General features: G+C 43.6%; 1 protein-coding gene across 3 annotated transcripts in view; it reads right to left on the bottom strand.

Moving 5' to 3' along the window:
- Positions 1–3,171: 3,171 nt before the first annotated feature.
- The window catches only part of PEPD (peptidase D), a 123,582-nt gene continuing 105,842 nt past the window's right edge, over positions 3,172–20,911 (bottom strand). For all 3 annotated transcript variants that reach the window (XM_048958656.1, XM_048958657.1, XM_048958655.1), the window contains 2 exons: positions 10,775–10,966; positions 3,172–3,810 (listed from right to left, as the gene is read on the bottom strand). In XM_048958656.1, the coding sequence (XP_048814613.1) occupies positions 3,661–3,810; positions 10,775–10,966 (342 nt within the window). In that variant the 3' untranslated portion in view covers positions 3,172–3,660. The remainder of the gene's footprint in view (positions 3,811–10,774; positions 10,967–20,911) is intronic.

Below are 20,911 nucleotides of genomic sequence, written 5' to 3'. Positions count from 1 at the left end.
TCTCTGGGCAGCCTGTTCCAGCACCTCACCACTCTCATACTAAAGAACTTCCCCCTGATATCCAACGTAAATTTTCCCTCCTTCAGCTTATTCTTTAACAAATTCTTGTCCCCCACTTAAGTTTCTGTTCAGTGGGAAGAGAATAAGAAACTAGTTAATTTGGGTTAAATTCCCCATTTCTCTCTCTCACTCTCTCACACACACACATACACAAAAAAGAAAAAAGAAAAAGAAAAAAAAGAAATGTAAGAATCCTTTCCTGAATGTATACTGCAATTAAAAGGTAATGAGGTAATGAGGGAGGGGCTGGCGGGGGACAATCCTTGTACAAGGGTTGTTGTATAAGGATGAAGATGACCTGACTGCATCTCATTTCTTAGATGGGTGCCAGCTCTGGCAGGAGCCCCATCCCTCCCTTCTGTTTGCTCTGTGTTGGAACTACATGGCCTTGTTGCCCTGCTGATGGTTTGACAGCACAGTGTGCGTTCCTCTCCTGATAATCCAAAGAAGGGCCCCAAATCTATGATGTTTTTTCCAACCTTGCTGTACATAGGCTGGCTCCTGGAGAATGATTTCTTTAGTCTCTTGAATGCAAGTAGAACCGTCTGATGGAGACTCAGGAACTCCTGGTGCTCCAGCAGGTCACTTCTCCACCTGACAGCACCAATGCCACTTCCTTCTTGCGTGAAACAAAACCACAAAGTTACAACTTACTTGTTTGTGCAACGACTTTTCCAGCTTAGCAGCTGCTTTGTTTGCATGCAGACTGTGTGCGACTGACAAGTTGTTACTTTCAATCTATCCTCAGTGTGAGTTAGGTTCACGCCTTCCTTGCAACTGCTTATTCTGAGCCTCCTGCCAGAAGAGCAGCTTGGCCCCAGGGAGCAGAGGCATGGGGGCTTTGCTCACATTCTGCACAGGAGAGCTCTCATGGTGAACTTGGAATATCCCTCTTCTTCCTAAGGAAAAATTGGAATGAACACCTCCTCAAAACATGCAGCGTTGGTCTGTGAAAGTTTTCCTTTTGGTCCATTTCTTTTTAATAGCAGCTATAGTCTGTGACAGAACACAGAGCCTGTCACAAGAAAAAGCGCCATACGTTTCACCACAAAACATTATGCCCATTTTCTTACAACAGTGAAAGAACTCTCCCACTCTGACTTCCCCGAGCAGCCAGGAGGCTCTGCCCCACTCACCACACCTGTAACTGCAGCAGCATCACTGCACAGAGATACACCCCAAGTGCATCCAGCCTGGGGCGCTGAAGGTTTAAATCTATCAATTCAGAACTTGGACCTTTTTAAACATGTAAGCTTGCTCAACACTGGGCACTCCTGTTATTTTGGTGCGGCTCTATTTGAGTCTGTTTGCACCGAGGGGAAAGAAAGGCATTTGGGAAAATATAGCTAACAGCCTAAGAAATACTAATTTAGTCCTAAGGAAAGTTTGTCACAACCTGTATTCCCTCCCCAACGCACACATTTAAAGCATATTAAATATCGTTCTGCCATTTTAAAACACTTACTCCCCTCCCTCAGATGCTAATTAAAAAAAAAAAACAACAACAAAACTAACTTGCTTTTTGCATAAGTGGGTAGAAATTATCCAGAACTGCAGAACGGAGCACTGCAAGGAAGGGTACAATCTGCAGCAGTTGAGTTCAGTCCCTGGCTGTGGAGGGCAGCGCTCCCGGCCCCGCAGAACCCCCAGCAGCACAGCCGGCAGCGCTCCCCCCCACACTGCGTGCTGGGACACAGCCTGCCTGCACAGCACCCAGAGCCAGACCTGTTCTGCAGGAGCACCGCCGCCGTGCGCCAGCATTAATCATAGCAGGGAACGGCCTATTAACTGCGCTAGGACTGCAGCTTAGTTGAAACAACTCCAAAACTTTTTTTTTTTTTTTAATCTGTGAAGTGTTACTGTAACACAATAACTGCTATTGAACCTAAGGGACAGCAGGTTTCAGTGGCCAGAGCAGCCAGTGGTCTGAGTGTGTTCAGAGCATGCTTCAGCTGTGCTTGGACTCAGAGGGTAGTGGGCTGAGGCTGCGGGCACAGCCCAGCGCTAGAAAACATCAGGGTTCAGAGACAGATAAGTCTGGAGTGTGCTTGCAGGTTGTGGTGTTTGACACCTGCACAGCTGCCAACACACAGCATGGCACCTCTGCACATGCTGTGCATTCAGGAGCAGGAGCCTTTGCACCCTGAAGCTCAGCAGGAGCACTGCTGCACATCACAGCTACTGACCTCACATCTGCTCCTTCACATCCCTTCCCATCTCAAGACCTCCCGCATTCACCTCCTGTAGACCGTGGCCAGCAACCTTTAAAAAAGAATGCACATAGGTTCATCACTCAGCAAAGTGACACTGAACAGAAGGAGTGAAGCCCCTGGATTATTTCACAACGAATTCCTTGGTCTTCACCACTTGAAGTTCCCTATTTGGCAATGGCTCACCAAGTGGCTAGAAAGGAAGAGCGGGTTTGTGTCGCACAGCTCAGTGCGGTCAGCAGAAAGAGCAACCATTCACCATTTCTGAAAGAACTCCAGATCTCCAGCCGGTCACAGCCAAGGGCCATAAGGCCACAACACGGTGCTTTTGATGTGTTCATCGGCAACAGACATAAACATGACGTGTTCAGTAAACAACACTACTTCTACGGAGTCAGAGCAACCAGGACTATTTTATGATGCAAGCAGAGCATTTGTTCTCCTGCAGGCTTCACCTACAGTAAAAGAAAGGATTCTGTGGGTAATTTAAATCCTGCATGAATATAAAGTCATTTTGTGATCATTATTAATATGTTTGTGGTCTATCCATATAAAACTTAATGATTAATGATTTAATTCTGAAGCTGCTAACAACAGATGGTTTGAAGCAACTCCATCGTTTGGCAGAACACAGCTCTGACTGACCCAGAGCTCTGGAATGAAGACGTTTCCTTCTTGCAGGTTTTAAGGCTTCTGAACACCACAGCAATCTACAATTTTAAGGAACAAATAGATGAACAAATTTAATGAGGCTGTGTGCAGGATCAATGTACCCTGTAACCAGAACAGAAGTCAGGCTAACAAAGAGTCAGTGTTTCCAGAGCACAAATTGGCAGAAAGTCAGGTAAAGAAGTAGAAATGGCAGCAGAAGAATCTAATGAACACAAGTTGTAAACAAAAATGATGCCAAGGATGAATTTTAATACAAATTTCGTTGTGCTTACTCCATTGTCACTGATACAAGATCCATAAGAAAAATATAAGTGTCATTTTGTCCACTGAAAAGAGCTGATTTTTTTCTCTTTTTTGCAATACTTGTGATAAAGCTTAATAAATGACTTAGGTTGTTACAACTGCTGGCAGCATTCAGATCACCTGTATTTTAAAGAGTCTCTATCATCAAAATTCAGATTTAACTGGAAGAAATCACTGCTGTAGCAAGGTTATTCAGGTGGCACTTGTTTGTCAACTGCTGCCTGCAAAGCAGCGACGTCGGAGGTATATGGATATCCAGTGCTGAAGCCATCTACTTTCATTTTTAATTAATGAATCAATCTGGCTAATAGCCTGCCCTCTTCTCGCTATGAAGAATTGGATGTTATCTTATATGCTGCAGTGTTAAATCAGAACGATGACTGATCAGCGTGGGACATTCAGCATCACCTGAAGCTTACTCCTTTTGGCTGGACAAGGAGCCAAATGACTTGGCGCTGCCTTGGCCTTCTGCCATGAAAGCCTCTATTTCTTCCACAGTACGTGGGACGCACGTCAGCAACTCCATCCCGCTGGCTGTCACCGCAATATCATCTTCAATGCGGACCTGTCACAGAGAACATGCAGTTACCAATGAGGTATTCCAGCTGGAGACGAGGAGCACTTCGGGCAGCGATGGCCATGGAGCAACTGGCGTGTTTCCAACTGAGTTGCTGATACAAGAGCAGAACACAGAGCAAGCACCAGAACCTCAGGAGGCAGTGGCCTGCAAGTGAGTTTGGTGGTGCTCCTGCAGGTGCCCAGGAGTGGGTGAGTGAGGCTGCACAGTCCCTGTGCATCCCCCCCCTCTGATACCAGGAGCAGGAAAAGGCACGTTGCCCCAGGCTTTGCCTGTACCCTTGCCAGTGCCCAGCTTGCTGGGACAGCAGTGCCTGCTGATGCCTGAGGTGCCCGCTCTTGCAGCAGTCCTGGTGCTGAGCTGCAGTTTGCTGCTGTGTGCAGACAAATCACCTCTTCTCTAGATACAGTACACTTTCAAAGGAGGAACTGCAACACGAAGTAGCTTGTAGCTGATATTCAAACATTGAATTTTGAGCTGATAAGAAATTCCTGCACAGGTCAGAATTCCTTTTAAAGGACAATCACTGTTTAAATCATGCAAGGAAAAAGCAGATCCTCTCAGTTTTCCAGCTCTTGTTCTGTTGAAATGAAAAGTATGTTCCATTTCTGTTTGACTCTAATCTCCCTTAGCCAGTAAATGTGCCTACATAGTCATTTCCCATTATCTTATCAGAAAAATGTTGCTAAGTCACTAAGCTGCAATAAAAGCAATTTTAGTAAGGTGTAAATCCAAGAGAACACACACTCCGGGGACTCCCATCTTACAGTTGTTTTAATTGTTTCTGAACTCTTGACATTTCCAACTAAAAATAAAGTTGGATAACATTTGTACTTCTGATTGCAAAATAATCCATTTGTTCAAACAGAATGAGTCATCTACTCCTTATTAAACTGTTTAATGATGTCGTTGCCAAATTATTTCTTTTAGCTGGTATCAAGTTAAGTGTATTATAAAGCAGAATTAAATAAATCAACTCCAAGTTCACACACTGGGTTTGGACAGCTGTACATCTGGAAGCTGCACGTGCTGTGTCTGACGGGCCCATGCTGGGTGTTACAGGGGATGCAAGCCACACAGCAAACAGATCCGGGCACTTCAACAGCTTTTATGTGGGTGGTTTTGCCTCTTAGAGATGGAATTCCCCCTTGAGTCTGCTATAGAGACATTTCAACCACAGTTTGTCTGCTTTGCAACTGAGATTAACAAAAAACCCGGTGTTGCTCTTTTTTTTTTTGCAGTTGAGCATCTTATTCTTTCAGCTGGACTTGGGCACTCCTCGGGAGCAGTGACTGCCCTGAGAGCAGAGAAGACAGGAGCCAGAGAGCACAGGGAACAGCCTGCGGACAACTGGACTGTCAGTAGTGCCCTGTGTGTGCAATGAGAAAATTGGGATGGAAATGAGCTGGAAAATGGAATGAGGGTGAGGAAAGGAGCTGGGGAAGGCAAGATACAGTCAGGAGAGACAGGGCGGACAGATAATGGCTGCAGAGGTAGAGTTTGGAACAGTTGGAACCTGGAAATGGGCAATTCTATTAGAGGAAAATGGAGCAAAATGGGATGAGGCAGGCTCAGGAGCACAGAGAGAAGGATTCTGTCAGAGGTGAAAGATCCTGAATGAGCGAAGAATGATGAGTGCTGGGGCCAGATGCATCTAAAGCCAGTGAGTGGCACCAGCACCAGACAGAGTATGGAAAGCTGTCAGGAGCCCACTGAAAGCTGCTGCAGAGGGCCAGGGCAGCAGAGCCATTCCCACACAACCCCTCTTCACTCTCAGAACTCCAGGACCCAGCTGCCCTCTGCATGCAGGAATCCGACGTAAGGTGTATGCTTACACTAACAGTGAAGAAAGACTGCCCAGCCTCAGTGCGCATTATCTCTCTAGTTAAAGACAACAGAAGCGCAGAGGAACACAGGCTCCCAAGAGGGGAAAAAATGTGTGCATCTGCTCCTTTTGTTCACACTCTGTACATCACACTGAGCTTAAATTCAGCTGCAGCAAGCAGCAGCATCAGAGGACCTGCGAAACCTTCCCTCCAGGAGAGCCTGGCTTGCTCTTGTCCTTGGTCCAAACGGACAAAAGATGCTGGCTCTGGCTGGCAGAGTTTACCAACTTGGGACTGCCTTTCCCAGCAAGGGACGGTTATGAAACTTGCTCTCAGAGCTGTCCTTGTTTTCAGGCTCTTTGTTCCACAGTGCTGCTTGGTTCAGGGCTACAGCAAGGCCTGGAACCAGACGTGGCTTAAAGGAGCAGCGAGTGGAGGTGTGAGGCCATGCTGCACTACAGCTCCCAGGGGCTCCTCGCAAGCTTTCCCCCCCACACATGGCTTTTGCAGTGTGAGATGGCAATTTCACAAAGCTTTCCTGCACAGGCCAAGTGCCCAGGAACATCAGGACCCTCAAATGCCTTTATCTTATCATGGGCAGTGGCACGACCTATTTAGATAGATTTGATTGCACAACCACTGAACGCCAGCAGCAGATCATCATGTGGCTTGACTCAATGGACCCAAATTGGTCCCAAAGCAGGGCTGTAAAGGCATGGCCAAGGACAGCACACGAGTTAACACCGCACTGCTGTCAGCTACATACACAGCCTCGCACTTTGTCCTGACTAACTGATACACTCATGCTCCCCAGAGCCTTTTGTGTTATCTTCCAAGCAAAGGGGGTTGTAGCACTCATTCATTTCTTTTGGATGATGATATATAAAAAAGGCTTTTGAGATTCAAGAAAAGATTTTGGCCAATTAAACAGCCCAGATTTGGTCGATGACAGATCCCAGATGTGATTAAAAAAGACCACTGGTGACACGTCTCCAATTTTTAATCTATTGAGCATTTGTTTGATTACGGCTATGGAAAGCAGCAACAGAATTGCTACAAAATCCTGCAGCAGGAAACCTATGGGAAAGCAGGACAGGATGTGTGCCACACAAGGTAAATCAGCACATGATTTACATAGGCCAACTGGAGCATCCATACATCAGTTTTTATAGCTGCTTTACTACTGGGGCAGATGCATGCGGACAAAGGGGACTGACTTTGACTCAGCCATCAACTCACCAATAATTTTTAATAAGCAAACTTAGGACAAGCAGAATTTGACTTCCATGCTTCATGGGATTGATTAGGAAATAGATCTATTCTTACACTAAAATCAGAGAGAGGTGGGTACACTGCAGGACTGGGAAAAAGCATCTGCCACTTTCCTCTTCCCACATTATACAAAGCCTTCCTACAGGGGCTGATGGGCTCTGTGCTGTGTAGGGACTCTTTCTTACCCCACGCTGCCAGTCTCCTTCCTCTTACAAGCAAATTCTCATGTCAGGAACACTTTACTTTAAAGCTCTATGTATAAACATTTTATAAAAGAGGATCAAGATTTGTAGGGTGAGGCTATGCATTTCATTAGATCAACTGATGTTAATGGAAAAAGAAGCTTCAGGCACACATTCCCTTCATCAAGCCTCAAAAAGAACCAATAAAATATAAGCTAAATACAGGTTAGTAACAATTGCTCTTAGTTTAACCTGATTATGTTAATTAGGCAACTGAAGCAAAAAGGGTTAAAGAAGATTTACAAGCAACCAGTCACTGTTTTGGGGCAGCCTACAACCATTACTTCTCAGAACTTTAAAGAAAGTGACATGTTCCATTAGGACAACTGCTTTCCTGTGAAAACCTTTCCAGGATATGTTGAGTTGTGTTACTACTGTTGCGAGATGTGAGATGTTAAAAAGTAGATGAGCATGCTTAGCAGTCAGTGAGCATTTTCTCTAAGTCCCATAAAGTTTTCACAAATAAGGTGCAGTGCTGGTTCTACACATCCTAAGGAAAAAAATAAAGCCTGAAAAGAGGCTGAATATTTAGGGCCAAGCACTGAACATTTTCACTGGGTCTTTGAGAAAACATCATATGGACTGCACGAATCAGTAATCAGCTTATGAAGAGTGGACATTTCAAACCCCAAAGAGCTGTGTTTAGAGCTGGTGCTTCCCCTTCCCTCAGGACCCACACGCTTTCCCTGAGCCATAAGCAAAGGCACGTGCAAATACCTTGTCTTGCAAGGCTCTGTGTTCTCAGCAGAGCAATGCTCACAGAGCCCCGGTGCAGCCCCACAGCACTCATGACCTTGGTGAACTGGACTCAGTTTTACAGATTGAGAACTGGTGGATATGTGACAGAGAGACTTCACAGGATTGTAGGGGTTGAAACCCCCCTGCTAAAGCAGGTTCCCTACAGTGGGTTCCCAGAACAGAACAGCTCTAGTCTGGGATGAGGGCAGGCTGCAAGACTGCCAAGTAGCAGTTACAGTTGTGTAGTGTGGGCATCTGTGGTGCATGCAGGCACGGGGCTGGGCACAACCTGTGCTGACTGCGTGCAGTTGTGCTGGTGTCACCACGCTGGTACCACCGGGAATCCAGGTTCAGAAGAAAAACCTCTCACTTTCTCCATTCTTTCTTGCTCTTGAAGGTTTCATAACCTTCTTACCTCCAGCATTGGACAGCCCAAATTACAATAAATGGCTGCAGTCTTCTCTGTGCAGAGACTTGTCACACTCAAGAAAATTATCCCAAACCAAAAAGACATGAATTCAAGGTGAATTCATTAAACTCCTCAAATCCCTGTGCGGGTATTCTTACTCAGAATTACAATGGTGTTACTTTGGTTCATATAAGTTCATTTTTGAAGTGAATTAAATCAAGCCAAATTAAGAACGCTTTAATTAGTGCTGAGCTCTGCAGAGGAAAGCAGACTAGTTATTTCCTTTTTTTAGAATGTAGGTTTTTTTAAACCTAAAGGAAGACTGGACACGGCTGTAGCGAGCTCTTTGGCTAGAACTGATACCAGTATTACCCCCAGTTCTGCTATGTCAGTAACACTGGGACTCATGAGATCTTCTTTAATCATGCAGAGAGAAAATTTTCTGATGTGCTTGAGAGAGAAATACTCATTCTGGACAAGCCAGAATGAACCTGCACATGGATAACTAAGCACTCTGAACAGCAAATTGCATTTTGACTGCATTACAGTTCAGCTTTTGTTAGAATTTAGAAATATTAAGATATGTTTCTGTCTCAGATTTTATTTCCATTCTTCTCCTGGACAAAATCAAGTGACAACATCTGGCTCAGGGATGTGTGTATTATTTCTTTCTCTCTCTAAGTAAAATGTATTGTTCACAGGGGGATCGGAGATTTAGATTTTTGCTCAATCGTTTTTGGGCAGCTCCCCCTTGTAGCAAAGTTTGTTGGCTCACTCTCCTCACAAGTCAACATTACAGGAAGCTAAGCAAAAACAGGGAAGAAAGTTAGGCTTTGTTTGGAATCTCTGGAATAGAAGTGCCCAATTCAGCAACTCATGCCAAGGTAGGGACCCCGTGCTGCCATTCCTGCTGCATGCGAACACACAGCAGGTGAACCACGTGCATGCCTCAAGCCAGCAGAGCTGGAGGAGGCATTCACAGCAAACCATGGGAGAACATGGGCTTCACTGAACATTTCCAGAGAAAGGTCACCAGGAGTGAATTGAACTGCCCCCAGATCTCCCTCAGAGTGTTCGCAAGAACAGTGAAAACAGCTAAACCTGTTTCCTTGTGGTGTTAAGCTACATGAGTGCACTACAGTATTCCTTCAGAATATGCTTCAGTGTGTGGTGCCACATACAATGTGTTCAAAGTTAGAAAAGGCAGAGTTAACTACTTTTCATTCATCAGAATCTCAGTTGGCTGGCGGGCAAGTCTTGATAAAGAAACAACATAGAGACAGATAACGTCCCAAACCTCAGCAATGAATTAAACAGCAGACAGGGTAAAGTCCCAGGTCTCTTGATAAGATTGCACACACCAGATAGTGAGCTTCCAGAGATGGCTGCCCAGGCCCTGGCTGACTCATGCGGCTGGTAATGGCACACACAACTTTTCGGTCTGGGCTGGTGGTTTAAAGCCAGCTCAGACCAAGAACAGTACAGTAATTACCCTCTCATGGATGGTATACAGTGATAAATTAGTTGATGGCAGCAACAGACAATTCCTAATGAGTGACTTCTCATACCAGAAAATCACCGCCGTTGCCAGTGATTGTTAGCTGTGTTGAGACTTAGCAGAAAAGCCAAGAGAAGGATGGGGCATTGCAGCTGCCTGCTTTATCTTCCCTGTGCATGAATACGGAAGCTCAGAGAACAATGCAGCACCCTTCAAATGCTTGCTCTGCTAAAATGAAAACCTACTGGAAGCACTGCAACTGCTACATATTCTGCTAGGGTGGTGGCTTTGAATGGGAAATGCCCCAGAGAGCATGGAGAAACAAGGCCTTTTTATTTACACAGCAGCTGTCTGAGTGGAAACAATCTTCAGATCACAGCTAACCCCTGAGTCAGCCAACCTTTTCTGTGCACACGCTGCTACGTAAGTCCTGCAATGTGATACCTTGAGCAAGAGACCTAGTGAAGACCACTGGCCATTCTGTTGGAAAACAGAAGAGGTTTTAAATTCATTAGTTTCAGGCCATTCTGGCAATAACTCAGAAATAGCAATTATTGCTCTTTTTCTCTAACACCTCCCTGACTAGAACAGCACAAGGCTCTCCAGCCCTGCGAGGGAGCACCCAACCATTGTTGCAGGAAGCTAACTCTGGAATACGAATCTCAGTCACACTTTATAACATACACATTTCCCAGGGCAAAACACTTACCTGGTATGCAACTTCACAGCGTTGACTGAAGGTATTTCAGCCAATGGAAAAATACAAGGTCTCTTGTCCATTAGATATCACAAGTATAAAATTCATTTTAAAATAGCAAAAAAAGACTGGTTTGTCTACAGGGCAAAATGGCCTGAGGTGCTGTTTCAGGTACAGCCGTCCCATAAAATACATTATAAATTCCAAAAGATTTCTTCTCAAGTACATAGCAAAGACAAACAGAAAACCATCCAGTTGAACACTACTCACCCCACCAAATCCTCTGAAACGCTGCAGGACATCGTTGTTGATGAAGCAGGACTGTGCGGGATCACGGAGTGCTTGGTCCAAGAGGTGGTTGATGAAGTAGATCCCTGGCTCGATGGTCAGCACCATGCCCTGCTCCAGGTTCCGGGCAGTGCGCAAGCTTCGCAGCCCTGGCAGGTCAATGCGTTCCACCCCCTGTAGAAAGAAGCCCATCTCAATGGACAGAAATACTGACTGTGGGTAACCTCTTATCGAGACCCTCCTATGCTGACTATTCTGTCAGACATCCGAAATAACAGTTTTGGGGGATTGAAATTGTGCTACACAATCAACTCTCATAACTCACTCATTTTGCTTTCATAGACAGTGATTATCAACTCAACAAACCAAACTGCTTTTGCACTGCAGAGGTTCTGGCTTCATGACCTGCTTGGTACTGTCACACTATCTTTGGAAAAGTACCACTTTAGAAGACTAAGTAATTACTTACTTTGCTAATTACAAAGTAATTTCTTTCTATACCTTACCTTGAAAAATATATTTTGAGCAAAATGCAATTCTTAAAATGCACCCTCCATATCGTGGCTGAAACAGCTGAACTATGTAACAGAGAGCAGTTTCCCCAAGAAAATGCAAATGTTCATTCTCACTGTATGCTACTAAAATTATACAGTTATGATCTTGATTCAGGAGCAATGAGTCTACACATGACCTCATAAAAGCAGCCCATTTAAAACTACGCTTTTGTCAGATTGAAACTTTCAGGCAATGTAGTTTTTAATAATATCATTCAGCACCAAGTTAAAACAAGTCCCAACTAGCAAAACATTTTCTTCTTCCCCAAAGCTGGTAAAGTAAAATGATATATGAGGACGTGCTAGTCAAGGAATTAGAAACACTGCAAGGACTAGTTCAGGATATTAATTTTCTTCCCCCAAATGTGAATGTGCCAGCTATTGCAACATCTGAAAAAAAAAATAAAATCTCAATCCCATTAGTTTTTTGAAAATCCTTTGCAACCGTAGCAAAATCAACAAATATGATGACCAATAGATAGTCCACAGGCCTGCAGCTCACAAAAATGTACACATGCTGACCTCCACTCCTGGAACTTTTTCCAGATTAGCCAGGCAGAAGTTAATGGCTTTGCTAGACAAAGGCTATATTTATTTAATCTCCAGGTAGCTTTCTCATGTCCGTTACCTGGCCATTTGCAGCCATGACCTGGTCATGGCCATTTTCCTTGTTGGTAGGAAAGTGTCTCTTTCCAGAAGCACCAGCACAGCACCTGGTACCAGTGGGAAGCAACATCCCCTTGCTGGGAGGCTAAGAACGCTGCCTGGGCACTGCCCTCTGCTCCTGGCATGGCTGTGCTCCCATGTCTCTTCCACATCAATGGCAAAAGTTCCGTGGGGACACAGGAGAGGCAGGGTCCTGAGTATTAGCCAGGTTTTAACCTTTCTGAATCACCTCTTCAAGGTGTATATAACCCCAAAGCACTGTTTGCTCCTGAGCTCCACTTTCAGAGAAATACCACTTGCAATAGCCACTCAGCAGTGTTTGTTTTGTTCTTACTGGTTGCCCAAGCAATAACGAGGTATCTTTTTTCCCTTAGCAGAGCTTATTCTGTCCCAATGCATGGCATCTCAGAGGAGCCAAGACTTTCAGTGCTAACCAGCAGGGATGTCTGCACGTGCCTCCCCTTGAGAGATACAGAGCACATGCAATTCTCAGTGCCCTTGCAAGCCAGGCCCATGCAAATCAACAAATGTATTCTAACAGTTTTCACTGGCTATTTCATGCATTTCATATGCTTGATCTGCATTTTGCTTTTTACATTAAAATAAGAAAGTATGATTTTGTTGTACTGAGGAAACGAAAATACTCAGATATTAAGCACAGAACTTTGCTTTTGGGTTCTTACCAGAAATCAAAGAGAATTAATATATTTCTGAACTTGAAACAATCACTGTACAGAAGCAGAGCCATTTTTTTCTTGCTGCTGCCCCATGGGGTTTGGCACCTCACACATTCATTGTAATGCATAAAGGAAATGAGGGCATCTAATCTTGTGGATTAATCTCTCCATGAGCTATAAACAATTAGATTAGTGTCTGGACCTTTTGGTGCGTTGCCAACTATCTATCAGCTGCTTTACAACAAACAGCTCGTATTTGGCTTTTAACTGTACTTCCCTTCAATTCTGCTTGTAAATGCCTTTTCTTAGGCAGTCAATCTAAGACAGATGCTAGAAGGATGAATGCACAGTGAGAAAAAAAATTGCAAACACCATCTGAAGGCACTGCTGGCATGGCGTGTGCATTTTTGACCTTTTCTTAAAACAAATGAGGCTTACCACCAGGTATGGTGGTCATACCTGGATGTCTTCAGATACCTCCATGACTACTGACTGAAGCAATGTGCAGATGTGTCCATGCTGCCCACAGTGTCATCCTGCAGGAAGCCAACAGCACACTTACTGCCTCTGAGCAGTGCCAGGGCAGCAGTGTGAGCAGCCCCAGAGGAACAGGCTGCCTGGGCTGGCAGCAGCAGGGGAAGTAGCCCCGGCCCTGTTCACCCAAAAATACAATTTCAACTTCTCTAGAATCCACAAGCTCGTTCTGATATTCTTTCAATGCAAGCAACGCCATGTGGCGTCAAACTCCTGGTTTCATCTCCATATCCTTGAATTCTGTGGGCACTGAAGTCATTCTGTGAATAGCACCAGCTATAATACTCCCATGAAAGCATCTTGAAAAGTCTTTGGGAAAAGATGACTGCTCCGAAGGCAGGACACGGATGGGTGGGCTCATGGCTCTCTCTCTCTCTCTTAGCAGAGGCCTGCATGGTGCTTGCTCAGGTACAAAATGGAAGAGGAGCAGAGAGCAGCCCCAGAATGCCTGGTAGTGAGGCTGAAGGAAAACCCACACTGCGAAGGGGCAAGAGCAGGATGGGGAGGGTTCACAAGTGGAAGGGATGGCAACATCCTTCTTCTGATGATTAAAACATACACTGAGCTAAGGGTGCAGCATCCCCTGTGACATCTAATGTTGGAGGCACTCATAACTATCTCAGTAGGTATAACTCCATCATGTCGGCTTTGTCAGTTTCTAAAACCAAGACATCTGAGGATTTGTTGAAGGACTGCGATCCATTTCTCCCCAAAGTGAAGGTGACAGGTCTGGAACAAGGACATCATCGCTTTCTATTCCTGTGTAAGCAAAAGAGCTGGGAAGCCTTACACTGCCATCTGTCAATATCAATCCTCTGCCATGAGCTGATTTTCTTCTGTGTAAGGAGAAAACATCCCTTTATTTTGCAACTAGACAACCAATGTCTTGTTTCCAACAATAACTATGGTGTTGTTTTGGATTTAGATGAAGAGAAGAGTAAAGGGCTGAACATTGGTGTAGCTGCAGAGAGGCTCCCTGGCCTCTGCCACTGCTCTGTCCTCGAAGTCCGGCTATGCATGAGAACCCAGTGTTGTACACTTATGTGCTCATAGCAGAGAAAATAATCAGAGAAAACTAGAAAATAGTAACACCTAGGCATCTAAAAAGAGACTTCTAGTGATATTTTGGGAAAAACTGCTTTTCAAAGAACTATTTTCCTGTATATTCCAGCAACAAACTATATCCAAAACCGTTGTCTAAGAGTGATATTATTTGGAGGTTCTGTTCATATTTTAAAATTGAGACACTCCCACAGTAAGCACAGATGTATGACACTGTCATTTGTGACTGTACTCCTGCCAAGAACATCAGATTCCAATTAATGGTTCATATAAGGTAACAAAGAACAGCATGTCTAGGCAATAAGGACTGTCAAGGGAACAAGAGAATTATTATGTAAACTGATTTCATTACTATGTAAGCAAATAAAAGTTCAAATTAAGTTAAGTGCTGAGAAATATAAAATATAGATCTATTTTTGGAATAAGGAGGGAACCAGGAAGTACATGAGCATGCCTGTCCCTCAGGAAAGTGGTTATGGAAGACCAGAAGTTGTAACATCCCCAGATGAATAACTGCTGGCTTTTAAGCAACTTGGTGGTACGTGTTGCTCCTTCCATGGGAGAAGTGCAATGTGCAATGTCTGGTCCCACAGGCACTGGCTTCCAGGCACAGTGGGATGCTGGAAGCTCGAGGCCCTTTTGGGTGAGACGGACCTTGGATCTGTATTCAGATCGGGTCAGAAGGAAAATGTGATGATGTCTCTGCTGGATGGTCATCGCCCATGGAGCCAACACACCACTGGGGACATGCAAGCACAGAGATGCTATCACCCTGCCTCCCGAAACCAGGGCTGCAATGCTTGGTTGGCATAACCAGAAGCTTTCTCTTGCCAGCTATAGCAGCCAAACATGGCTGCAGCAGAGACCCCCACAGCTGCTCATAACTACAAATACTGAACAGCACAAAACTATTTTCTGGTGCTTTTCTCCAGTTAAATCATCACAGAACTCAGAGCTTGACAATCAGACTGTCCTATTTGGACCACGTCTGAAACAGCTAAGTCCTAACCATTTCACCAACTTAAATTCAATCAAGTATTCAAATTTGACAGAATACGGATCTCGTATTGAGATTATATAAAATCAACACTGAGGCAAAATCTCAGCTCTTTCACTCTTCCCCACTCTCCCACTGTGTATACCCAAATTCTAATTAGCTCATTCTTGTAAAAAGAATGGAGTCCTATGTCCTGAATTCCATTTCATTTGTCTCCTGGTCCCTTCCCTCTCTGCCCTTGTTTCTCTAGATGAGTACTGCTAATGAAGATTACTTTATGCAGCCTATCCTGCTTTTCCCCAGCAGCCCCAGCTGCCTACAGCCACCTGAAGGAACTGCTAGTCAGTTGTGCCTTTGAAATCAGCAGCAGGTTACACCAAAATGCGCCCCAAGCATCACAAACCACTTGTGACATTTGCAAGTCGAAGCTTCCACTTCTGCAGGAGAATCAAATTACCAGCTGGAGTATGGGGACACAGCTCAAAGTTAATATTGGGGGAATGGAAGGCAAATGGTATCAACTGGCTATTTCCATTTGGAATTTTTTTTGTTCTTTTTCTAGGTATTAACTGTGGTATCAGGTTTAAACTGCCTAACAAATCTCCTGCTACTGCAAGCAATGAGGAAGAAGCACTTGTCATTTACTTGAGGTAACTCTGCCTGCTCTGAATTTCAGTCCACTGCTGTAGCATCGTTCTGTGCATAATTTCACCTCTCATTTTTACTGCTTGATCCTCAGATGTCACCAAGCTCTGTTGCGATCATAATGGAAATAGTACAACATACAGATTATACTTTTTTCTTTTTCTTAAAATCTAAGAGAATAATAGAGATAGAAAATCACCAAGTTGACAACTACAACATAAATCTGGAAGATGAGCAGAATGTTTGGACAGATAACTCACAGGAAATGAGATAAAGAACTGCAAAAGTCACCAGCAATATTGTTTTAGGATGAGACCAAAGGCAAGCACTGTTTTGGACAGGTTTTCCTATGACACGCAAAATACATACAGGCTATAGCCTTAACTGGAAGGCCTTTTTCTTTCATGGATCTTTGGATACTTGGAATACTTGGATATTAATAGAAATTGCATAGCACAAAAGCCTGAAATATATGGCACGTTTTCTACCTTCCTTTTACATATAGTTGAAACCAGAACTATATTATCTTGGTTTTGCACTCCTACTGCGCCTAGAATGAACTGTTCAAAAAAACCACCATCTCCGTTGGTCTCTGCTACACTTTCAGAAAGATCTGGACAATAAATATCAGATAAAAACTCTGTTAGCAGACACAATATTTTGCAACAAACTTCAATAAGTACAACAAACATAACCAAGTACTTCCTTCAGAAAAAAAATCTAACCAAATTGAATGAAATCCAGTCCAAGCAACAGAAAACCCAAGCCTGTGACACTTTCTCAGAGGAAAAGAGAATCCTGTGGGATGACAGCAGGGTGTGCAGCACAGCACTGCACCTGAGCCTGCCCCCGCTCTGCCCCCACTAAGTCCTTGGTTTCCATGAGCACCCAGACTCCAGCACCAGTTCTGGCAGGGAAAAGCTGCTGGGACCAGAGCACACCTTTTCTGAGCACATGCAAGATGCCACAGCAGGGATAAGAAGAGCCATGAACCTCTTGGGGCTTTAAGATCCCACAGAACCTTTTGTGCCACAGGAACTTCTAACAGTCGTTTTACCCAACACCACCAAGAAGCAGCAGGGTTCCCTGTGCTGTTCTGCACTGTGCTGCAGAACTGAAAGCCTTTCTGGCTTGGTGTGTGCCTGCGCCCTGCTGCTCAACAGCACACACAGCCACAGGGCCTCGCTGTGAAGGAACACAAGTGATTCAAGGGGGACCCCCAAAGAAAAATGTTTCTCAGAGATTTTCTGAAGGTGTAGACAATCAATTACATGAAAAAAGAAAACACAAAAAAACCCTTTCACTGTAACAGGTAAAAAGCCCTTCTTCTCCCTGCTCATTTATGTCCTACCATGCAGACTGAATCCCATTTGCAGGTCCTGGATATACTACACTCCAGCAAGGCGTTACAGGGTAATGACCAAGGGAGGCACTTCACATGGCTGGAGTTCTCCATAACAGCTTTAGCTCTGTGGTAAATGCACCTCATCTCCTGCTTCTTAAAGGTAAAAACAGTAATGCATCATTTGCAGTGCTAACCACAAAAGAATGAAATCTGCTTCAGCGTAAAGCAGGTTACACTAGGAACGTATAGATACGTTAGGAACGAGAAAGGGAACAAGGTTACTCCTGTGTTCTCCACAAGTTCTGGAGACCTAAATCCTCAGCTGGTGACCTGGGAGCAGGCAGCAAGCCTCCTGCTTGAGCCAGGCAGAACTCACACACCTCTCTGAGCAGTAAGGGTGCTCCCAAGCATGCACGGGAACAGCGGGCACGGATCACTCCAGGATCAAACCAAACCACTAACCTGAATTTGCTGATGCATGACAGTAATGAAAGGATCGGCTTTTCATGAGAATAGAGAAGTGAATTAAAATTTTAAACTAAGGTAAATCTTATAATTTTAAAAGACAAAACGAAATGAAACTCTTTATTCACAAGATGGTAAAATCACAGCAGTTATTAACCTAACTTAAATTAACTGCTTATTATTATAGAAAGTCATCAAATGTACTTAGCATTCTTTAGAGCCCGACACTCAATTAATATAACATGAAATTGAATCAACTCAAGCATCTAGAGACACAAAACCTAGATTTAAATGAAAACTTCAGCCGCATCCACCTCAGGGTCTGAAAATTTGAGATCACCTACCCCATTTTCTCAATTGCACCACGCACAAACCCTCATTTATATCCCATATCGTATTTACCCAGAAACAAATGAAAGTGTGGGAAAACCACCTCCATGATTAAATTTTACAGTGGAAGCTAAGCCCAGTGGGCTTTGCACCCTTTGAAGCTAGCTCTGCCTGACTGAAGGCCAGATCTTCAGAAATGATTAGTACCACTGGGGCCACACTGCCAGAGCTGCTCACGTTTAGTCAGACCCTTAAAAGAAGCAGTAAAGCAGTTTTCAAAGTAGCATTCAGCGCTCCGCTCCCCCGCTAGGAATACAGCAGCACGCTACAGGAGGCTGGATCCTCCAAGGAGCTCTTGACTGCTGAGCACTTCTCAAAATCAGGATGTTTCCTTACTGGCTTCTATGGAAGACACCAATGATTACATTCTTCTGAAAATCCTGTCCTAAACACAGTCACTGAGTTCCATTTATGGCTGGCCAACACCCATAACTCCTTATTATGGCAATAAAAGATAGGAAATGTTTGATTTTCTAATGTTCAAGAATATCCTATACAGAAAACGTGCAAACTCTTCAGTGTTCATCAAAGAGGAAGAAAGCGCTCGTTCGATGCTGCATGTGAAAGCAGTTTACTGGAAAAGATGAAAACTTATTATTGCCAATTTTGAAAAAAAAACTTTGGCTACTAATGAATAACTAATCTATGCTAACAATGTCTGGAAATAGTTTTTTTGGAACACGCAAAACTTTGTGACGGATAAAAATTAGGAAATTAAAGCTTATTGTACTATTCCAAATGTAACTGTTTACACTTGAGGAAAAATAATGGAATAATATCCACTTGGAAAAAGTTTTTATTTAAAAAAAAATCCTTTGTAATACTCCCAAAAATCCCTCGGCCAAAAGCAAATAACTTGCTTCTTAACCAGTTAGAAAAAGTAACACGACACTACAGGCACAGTCTTCAATAAACACAGCTTTCTGAGATTCCTTGTCAAAATCTTGCTGGCTGGTAAACGTTTAAGATGCACAAAAAAATCACCCAAATCTACTTGGTATCTTCAAAAAATACATTTTCTCATGAAGCACTGAGACACAGCAAAGAACCTTGTGCTATTTAACTCAGACACGTATCATACCAGCAAGAAGAGCCCCCACTGCTCACACAGCTTTGCTCAAGGACCCTTCAGCTCCCACTGCTGCAGCACTGTGCTCCCACTGGAGCCTCAGGCCCAGAGACTCCACCACCAGTGCAGCTCTGACATGGGCACCTCACCTCGGTCAAATGGTCCAGTTTAAGGAACCTCATGTTTTAGGCTGGGAGAAAAGAGATGGCTCTATCAGAGGTGAAATTAATGGCGCAATGAGAGTTTAATGGTGCTGCCCCTCTACAAAACCCCAAATTTTTCCAACTAAGGTGATGCCATCCATCCACCCATCTACATGTATGTTTGTATGCGAATACAGGTCTTCAGCTATTCACTTGAGTTCACTCCATGCTTTCCCCCTGTTCAGGAAATTTGTTATTTAGGATCGCATTTTGAAAGTACATGAGCCATGTATATGTTGTTAATTTAAGAATGTAGTTGTGTGTCTAGCAACCAAACGATTTTAACATTTGCAAGTATAAAGCTTTCCATCTGCATACAGCTCTGGTGGGTTTTTTTGTTTGTTTGTTTTGTATACACACCTCCAAATACAAAAGAGTGCAACTCCTGTGAAAATTCAGTCCCTGAAGCCAGTTTTATCTGTAAGAGGTTGCTCTTACAGAACTCTGGATAGATCATTCTTCTCTCAGAGACAATGTCCCTTAAATTACATTAAAAATTTCCAAATAAAAAGCAAACATGGGACTTTTCACTCTCCCAGTTCTTCTCCCTAATTCTTAAAATGTAGCTGTCTCTCTATCCTATCAGCTCTTGAACACATACTCAAGCTTCAGCAACTCCACCAAATTTAGCAAGGTTATCCACAACATAATGAAAACAACTGAAGCAAAGGCATGCAACACTGGGATCCTGGTTTTGAAGTCCATCACATTTCCCGTGCTTTGCTAAATGCTTCCATTTGCACACAGATGGAATGAACCTGGGAGAAAAGAGGGGAAAATATCCATCCTTTCTACCACTAGTGACAAACTCTTAAAATCAGAATAGGGTGACTTTTGATTTTGTTTCATTTTTATTACAACTAAGTTTAATAGCTGATGCCAATTCATTGTCATCGCAGTATTGTGTGTCAACAATAATTACCTCGTGGTGTTTAAAAAAAACAAGCACTCTTAAATATTATATCCTGTTTCTTCACTCTGCAAAAGTAAAATCAGCAGCAGCAGCTGTTATGCAGCCTGCACATCCAACATGAACAAGTTCCTAAATGTGTTTAAGCCCTACCCAAGGAGTTTTCACTTCCTTTTTATGGTTCATGTAGGAGAATAACCTTACCTAAGAAAGAAGTCCACTGATGCACCATCATATTATATGAATGAAAACCCTTACAGTCTCAAATAACCAAAATGTAATGCAGAAAATCCTTCTAAATCTTTCTAAAGCTACTGTGAACTTCTTTTCTGTATTCAAATGTTAAATTCAATCTCTTTAAAGAAGGCTTTTTTGTTTGTTTTGCTTTGTTTTTTAACAAAAACATTTCTGCTTTCAGACTGGAGTCACAAATCACCGCATTAACACAAGGAAAAAGGTAACTATTTTGTGTTTTCTGCAGAAACTCAGAATACAAGAAATTGTGTTTTCACCTTCACAAAGACACTACGGACCTTTTATTCTATCCTCATTCCAAAACAACACATCTATATTGGTGCCTAAGTTGACAGTGGAGACCAAAG

Source organism: Lagopus muta, chromosome 12, assembly GCF_023343835.1.
Source record: "Lagopus muta isolate bLagMut1 chromosome 12, bLagMut1 primary, whole genome shotgun sequence".
In the NCBI taxonomy this organism is placed as follows: Eukaryota; Metazoa; Chordata; class Aves; order Galliformes; family Phasianidae; genus Lagopus; species Lagopus muta.
The sequence above is the reverse complement of the archived record's forward strand: the minus strand, read 5'-3'. Positions and strand labels throughout refer to the sequence as shown.